Below are 7247 nucleotides of genomic sequence, written 5' to 3' on the forward strand. Positions count from 1 at the left end.
GCAAGTGGTCATAATTAATTTTATTAATTACCCAATTAATCACGCCTCTGTCAAGTTTAAGTAAGGAAAATCTGGAAAACTTGAAAGAATTGCACTCTTGCAACGACGTCGTATAACTTCACTTCTCTGAAAAATACAAGCGTAGCCTTGTGATAAATACTTCTCCCACATAATTCACTCGAAATTCTAGGCAGACTCAGCTGTTGGAAGCCATAAATAAGGTGAAAACGAGGGGTATTTTCGTAAAGTGGATATTATATAAATGGAAGGCTGGGCCTCTGCCATTTGTAGGTATTGTGAAAGAAAAGGCGAGCGGAGAAGAGGAGTTTCCGTTATCCACATTGTCAATATCTCTCTTGGAAATTAAAAATAGAAAAATCCCCAGTTTCAATCAAAATTTTATTTCCGGGATCAAATCTTTAGTTTTTGTAGTCCGAATTCATTGTCAGTCTTTGGTTGCGAGAAAAAATGGTTTCTGATTCAGTCACCAACGCTTCGATTCCGTCTAACCCCAACTGCAAGGATTTCGGCAAGAAAAAGAGGGTAATTAATTCTTATTTCCGTCTTTAATTTTCATATTGAAGCTTTATTGTATTTATTTTTTTATTTTTATAACTATTTTTGTGTTTTTGTTTGGGTTTCAGACTAATAGGACTGCCAAATTGAAGCAGTACAAGCTCGACGCTCGCCGTGAGCAATGGCTTTCACTAGGTTTGTATGCGATCTTTCTTTGCATGTGTTACATCTTGAGTTTGTAATTGTTCTGAAATTAATTTGACTGATTTTTTTTTGTTAGATAATTTTTAATTTTTATTGTTTTCTTTTTTTATTCGTGATGGTTTGGTATTTGTTAGGTGCGGTGAAGAGCAGGGGATGCAAGGACGGATTAGGAGATGGCCGGAAAGAGAGGGACAGGTCCTTGCTGAATTCAAGGCAAAGAGATGAGGACAATAACAACGAAAGATCGATCCATCATGAGAGCGACTCAGAGTCCCCGTCGAACAGCCCAATTAACAGCCCCTTAAGTAGCGGAGGAACGGATTCGGCTACAAATTTTGGCGGAAGCAGTAGTAGTAGCAGTAGCAGTAGCAGCAGCGGTAGTAGTGTTTGCGAAAGCAGCACTGGTGGCTGTTGTTCTGGTAGCATAACGGAAGAGGAAGATGATTGTTTGGACGATTGGGAGGCTGTGGCTGATGCTCTTGCGGCGAGTGATGATAAAAATAACAATAAACCGCAAGGGGAACATGATAAACCCTGTCACCAATCACCCTCCGAGAGTCATTTAAGTGTTCAGTCGGATTCTCCGCATGAGTTGACCTGTGAATTTGGTTTAGATTCTGTCAACTCAATGGCTGATAGTGCGACAGTTGTACCAAGAAGATCTGGGAATAATATGCGGGCATGGAGACCGGATGATGCTTTTAGACCTCAGAGTCTGCCTAACTTGGCAAAGCAGCGGAGTTTTCCTGCTTCTGGCCGGCATTTTGTTCAAGGTGGGGTTCCATGGACTTGCAACAATGTTTTAACAGTGCCCTCTTCTTGTCCTATATGTTGTGAGGAATTGGACTTCACGGACTCAAATTTTTTGCCCTGTTTGTGTGGTTTCCGACTCTGCTTGTTTTGTCACAAGAGGATTCTTGAGGAGGATGGGCGGTGTCCTGGCTGCAGGAAGCCATATAAGCCCGATGAAATCGAGTTGGAGGCAACTGTGCAAGGAGGCAGCCTGACATATCGGCTTGCCCGTTCCTATAGCATGATTGCAAGGTCTTAGGAAGTGGAATTGTCTTGGTCCCTATTTTCTTGAATTAAGTATGTTGTGTCTATCTTTTTCAAATGCTTTTTCTGTGTTGGTATGTTAGAGTTAGATTCATTTCATAGACATTTTTGATGTTGATATAGGGTTATTGTCTTTTTGCACCCGGGAATTGAGCTGCTTCTCTTATGAGTTTGGTTCTTATTTGTATGGTGCATGTGCTAATGTAGAGGACTAAAAGTTGCTATTATGTGAATAGACAAGGTGGTATAGAAATCGAATACATAAAAAACTGATTATAATAACTGTTTTATGGTTCACTTAGTTTCAATGGTGGGTGAGCTTTTTTTTTTTATGTATTTCTTCCTTGTTTAGAATAACTTAACAAGGTTAATTTCCATGATAAATGCTGTACTTAGACTGTTGATGGTCAGATTGGCAACTATTTATTTGAAATTTATTGTCTAAGCACAATTTCATTGCAGCCTTGGAGCCAATGTAATTTTGGTTGTATTCTTCCTTAACACATTTCTTATTTGTATTACATTTAATGACCTTAATGTATACAAAAAACATTTAGTTTTTCTCTATGTTTCTGGTCTGAGCTGTCTATAACTGCAGATTCACATTGCTGAATTTGACTGTAATACTTTTCAATCTTAGGTTCTTGCTAAAAGATTCAATACGTGCTAATCTATCTCGAGATTAACCTAATTCTTTATCTTAAAAAGTGTTAGAATAGAAAATATATGGAGGTCCCAATAAAGCCTAAAATATGTTGACAGGAAATTCTTTGGATGATTTTTGCTGTATAGCTTTGTTTTTGTCCCTGTTTAGTCTTCACTATCTTGTTCCCTTTCTTCTGTTTGTGGAGATGGTAGGACAGGATGAACTTAGGTTGTTTCTCTAGCCTTTTTTTCTTAAGGCTCACGGTTTTTCTTTCTTTAATATACACTTACAAAAAAAAAAAAAAAAAAATCTTTGGATGACATATGCTCAGTTTAGGTCTGGGCCTAATTTCTTGTGGTCTGCTTCATGCTTCCAGGTTGTTTGTTGATTGTTGTATTTCACTATGTACTTCATCACATGTATCAAATTTTTTTTGTCTTTTGTGGTCCTAGTTTATAGACTGTAGAATTGAATGATGGATAATGCCATAGCGAGGGTTTGCCTCTGAGATTAAAGTGGTAAATGTCCTGCAGGCTGAAATCTATCGGGTTCTCTATATAGTGAGTAGATTTAGAATGTTCTGCTGTTGCTTCTTGTATAGAAGTTTCCAGCCTCACTTCTTAGGCTTTATTTATAGTGGGGTTTGTTTATTTACCAATGTAGCATATATGGGGTTAGAGGTAATCTTTACCTCCAGAATGCGTATAGATTGTGTTATTTACAATATTTTATTTCACTGCTATCATGATATTGTTGTCTTGCAAGTCAATATAATATGTCACATTCTGATTCTTGGTAATAATTGGCTGTGTTTGCATAGCTATAAAGTTTCTGTACTCACACACACCTCTTATAAGTATATAGTCGCTGCCTGCATATGACAAATTTTACTTGTTATTAGCTTCCCTTTCACATTCAAAGAATTGTTATACAACAATAGAAGTAATTATTTTCTACAAATGGGAAGAAACAGAGGAAGGTGAGTATTTGACTTTTTCATGAGAGGAGAACGTGAAAAGCCAATAAAAGTTACGGGTTCTTATTCTGAGATTGGTGTTTAACTTTGATTTAGTGTTCCTCTGCTGCATGCTATAACTAATATTATCATTATGTGAGTTGATCAGTGTAGTGAGGTGTCATCTTTCTCTAGCAATTGATTTAGGTGGTGACATATTACATTGAAGTTTTTGAAGTGTTTCTTTATCTATAAGTACTTCCAATCTCCCCTCTCCATACATGTTTGTATTTCTATCTAGAAACCCTGGAAATATAACATTTTTTCCTTATTTTAATCTGTTTGTATAGGTCAGTAGATTGGTATGATAATTGATTATCATATGCATGATTATTTTCTTGGCCAGTAGGTATCTTTTAATTTTTGTGGTTCGCTTTTGATCTGCCTCTTATCTATAGTTGCTTTATCCTTGTGGGGAATTCTTGTTTAGAGACCTTTATTCATGCATTGACAGCCTTTTCATCATAGATAATAGCATTTGTCTTAGGTGCACTACTAATACTGTATCTTGATCATGAAGTCATATCCTTATTCAACCTGAAGTTGAGTGTTCCTGTGTTTGGGGTAGGCAGTAGCAATTTATTTATTTTACTCATTTTATATGGTCACTTGTGATGTTATTCATTTGAAGCAATGAATTTTTGCATTTTCCTTGTGTGAATTACTTCGCAGATGGTGTGGTTCTTGAGAAATTGAAGTATTGTGAAACCTTCTGGTCTCTTCACTTTTTAATCCATGCAGTCTTATAATGCTAGATTATGACAAAATGTAATCATTTAGATTGTAGTTTTGCTCAATTTTGGCTGGGAACTGGGATGTAGAACAACTTCATTTACCTTTGAGGCTAGCCTAAGTCTAGCAAATTACAATCTAAATGATAAATGAGATCCTGCATCTAGTAAAATGCAATCTGAAGTACCTTTGCGTCTTTAAATTTATGTCTTTGCAAGCATTGTTTTCATGCATTAATTATGCTTGACATAGCTTAACTGTTGAATATATTACCAGACTAGTACTCTTTGGAGCTGTTACATTATCAACATGTACTATTTACTCACGATCTCTACCTGCAAATGGGACATTTATCTGGATTGAATTCATTAGGATGTGGGGATTTCTGTTATTTGTTTTTCATTTTCACCTGTAATTGCTCTGGTAGGCTGATCTTTTGGCTCAAACCCTGTTTATTAAAGTCATTTCCAGTAAGTCCTGACTATCGAATCCCATCATGAAGTTTGTTAAATTTTGTCATCTTAAAGTTATAATACATATAAAATTCTGGTTGAACTGTATTGATGATTTGAAATGCCTGGTTTCTTTACATTAATATTTGCTGTTCTGTTGTTGACAGTCCATGAAAGACTTACAAATTCAGAAACTTGAAAGACTCGCGTTTTGATCCTTTCGAACCTTAGAAGTTCTAGATCTAGCATACATTAAAATCCAAGATTACTACTAGTTCTGAGGCACCTCTGCAGCTCCTCTACCTCTGCCCAGAAAGAAACAGGATTCCCATTTGGATACTTTTTCCATCTTTAGAGCATACTCACACAACTTCAGGTGAATTCGTATCGTTTCAGTCTGCCCTTTATAATATAGGATGATCATTTATCCTCGTTGTTCAATTGCCCGTAGTATTTAGGGATACTTAGAGGTTGTCGATAACTTGTTCCTATTTTTATTCACTCATTACTGCCTTGACAATTCATCAGGAAGTTCATGCCTTTTTATCATTTCCATCCTCTAATCATCTAGGAGTCCAGCCACTTCCAAGCGTCATCACATTTGCATCGCAATCATCATGGTCTCTCGACTTCCTGAAGGGGTCATAGCTGCTCTCTTTGCGAGCCTCACACCTGGCTTTGTACCTTTCTAGCATTTCTATTCCTTATATATATATATGTATGTATTTATTTTTTTCAAACTTTATAACCAATCTTTTCTTGTTTCTATTTGTATTCTTATTTATATAAATATAATAAATTGAAAATTTTTATATATATATCATATATATATTATTTTATAAAAACAATTAAACTGTAATTTTTAAAAAGTTTAGTCTAATTTTACAGTTTAAATTGAATTGTGTATATTCATATAAAATCAAACAATTCTGCATATTGTTGTAACAACAATTACAGTAATTAATTACACTATAAAATCAGTCGAAACTCTGAAATAGACTACAAACAATTAAATGAATCTTTTGAAATGAGGCCGAAAGATTTATTCTTACCCAAAGTTTGCCCTAGATCCAAACTTTCACCTACAAAATTTTAAAAACTCAAATATTCACCTTTATATTAAAATTTTTTATTAGGATTAAGCATAAAATTGTTATTTAATAAAAATTAAAAAATTAAAAATTTAAAAATTTATCTCATTTTTCCCTCAGTTTAAAAAATTCTTGTCTTTGTTTGTTAAGGTTAAGATTAAATATGACGTGTTTTTATCTTATACAAAGGCGGTGATGGAAGGAGATGATAGAGACCAGGAGGGAGAGAGAAATTGAGAGGAAAAAAGAACGTAGCCGAAGATTGTGATGTGCGTTGGAAATGGTGACGGAAAAAAATCAAACTCTAGAGGAAAAAAATCAAACTCTAGAAGAAAAAATAAACTTTTCAAAATTATTAGGGGGGCATTGTTAGTTTATTTAACTAAAGGAGGGAATGAGAACAAGTTTTAATTTTTAAAATTTTTTTCATTAAATAATGATTTTACCCTTACCCTTAATAGAAATATGAGTATTTGAGTTTTTAAAACCTTGAAAGTGAGACTTTGGGAATAGCCGACCCTTAGGTGGGAATAAGTCTTTTGGCCTTGAAATAAATTTAAACATACATTTGGATTAAATAATGTTTTATTACTAAAGACGAAATATTACCTTATTTGATATAAATTATTATTATATTTAATAAAAGTTGATAAAAATTAGTACGTATAAATAATTATTGTGTTTGATTAGATATAATAAAAAATACTAAAAAAATATTTTACTTAATTTCTCATACGTATAATTATTCTTAAATATTTTTTATGTTACTATTCATGAAATTATTTTTGTTTTAAAAAATGAATAAGTAATGATATAATTATAACAAAATTAAAATTAGTTTGATAATATTTTAACACCTACAATGAACATACTAATCATATTATCATTTATATTATTTGACACATCACTATCAGTAATATAAAATTATCAAAATCTTTTTATTATCTGATAAACCAAATAAAATAATATAAATAATAAAAGATAGATTATCAAAATAATTTTTATATCCTTTAACCAAACAATACTCAATAGTACACATGCTAATACAAATCTTTGTCAGAATTACAGGTGTCAAATGACTTGAGTTAGTTCGTGGCCAAGTCTAAAGCACAAGAAAATAGTCCAACCTAGAAAGGCCCAATTCACTACTATTCTTGACTTTAGACACAAGACTTATGAGACATAGCGTGAAAATTTTCATAATAATTAAAATAATTAATAATTATAATATAAAAAATTATTTTTTATTAAAATTAATGAGTTGTCTATTACTGTTAAGTTCGATTTGATTCATTACTTTAAAGCCTAACTTGGCCGTATATATAAAATTAAATAGTGAAAATTATACTTTTTATAGGTTAATCAACCAATAAAATTCGTTACTATATAAGTCTTCGATCGGCCGGACAAACCACACCATAGACAATTTGATCCATTACCATCTCTAGTTAGGATATTTACATACACTAGGGAAGTGCTACGAGTAAGATGACCGAGCTTACATTGTGACACCATAGAAGGTTCAAATTTCAATG

At 33.3% G+C, this 7247-nt stretch overlaps 1 protein-coding gene across 2 annotated transcripts; it reads left to right on the forward strand.

Moving 5' to 3' along the window:
• The first annotated feature begins 279 nt into the window (after nucleotides 1-279).
• Nucleotides 280-2073, forward strand: LOC123204806 (suppressor protein SRP40-like). Of its 2 annotated transcripts, none has more exons than XM_044621604.1 (3): nucleotides 280-543; nucleotides 645-711; nucleotides 861-2073. In XM_044621604.1, exons 1-3 carry the CDS (start codon nucleotides 469-471, stop codon nucleotides 1769-1771), a joined length of 1053 nt encoding a protein of 350 aa, XP_044477539.1. In that variant the 5' UTR covers nucleotides 280-468; the 3' UTR covers nucleotides 1772-2073. The 2 variants fall into 2 exon arrangements, with proteins under 2 accessions (XP_044477539.1, XP_044477538.1); XM_044621603.1 differs by having other exon boundaries at nucleotides 281-543; nucleotides 855-2073.
• The last annotated feature ends 5174 nt before the right edge of the window (nucleotides 2074-7247 follow it).

This window comes from Mangifera indica, chromosome 20 (assembly GCF_011075055.1).
Source record: "Mangifera indica cultivar Alphonso chromosome 20, CATAS_Mindica_2.1, whole genome shotgun sequence".
Lineage (NCBI taxonomy): Eukaryota > Viridiplantae > Streptophyta > Magnoliopsida > Sapindales > Anacardiaceae > Mangifera > Mangifera indica.

Coding starts and splice junctions, on each gene's coding strand:
- LOC123204806 (XM_044621603.1), top strand. CDS start 469: ATGGTTTCTGATTCAGTCACCAACGCTTCGATTCCGTCTAACCCCAAC. Junction 544..644: donor ATTTCGGCAAGAAAAAGAGG/GTAATTAATTCT, acceptor TTTGGGTTTCAG/ACTAATAGGACTGCCAAATT. Junction 712..854: donor TGAGCAATGGCTTTCACTAG/GTTTGTATGCGA, acceptor GGTATTTGTTAG/GTGCGGTGAAGAGCAGGGGA.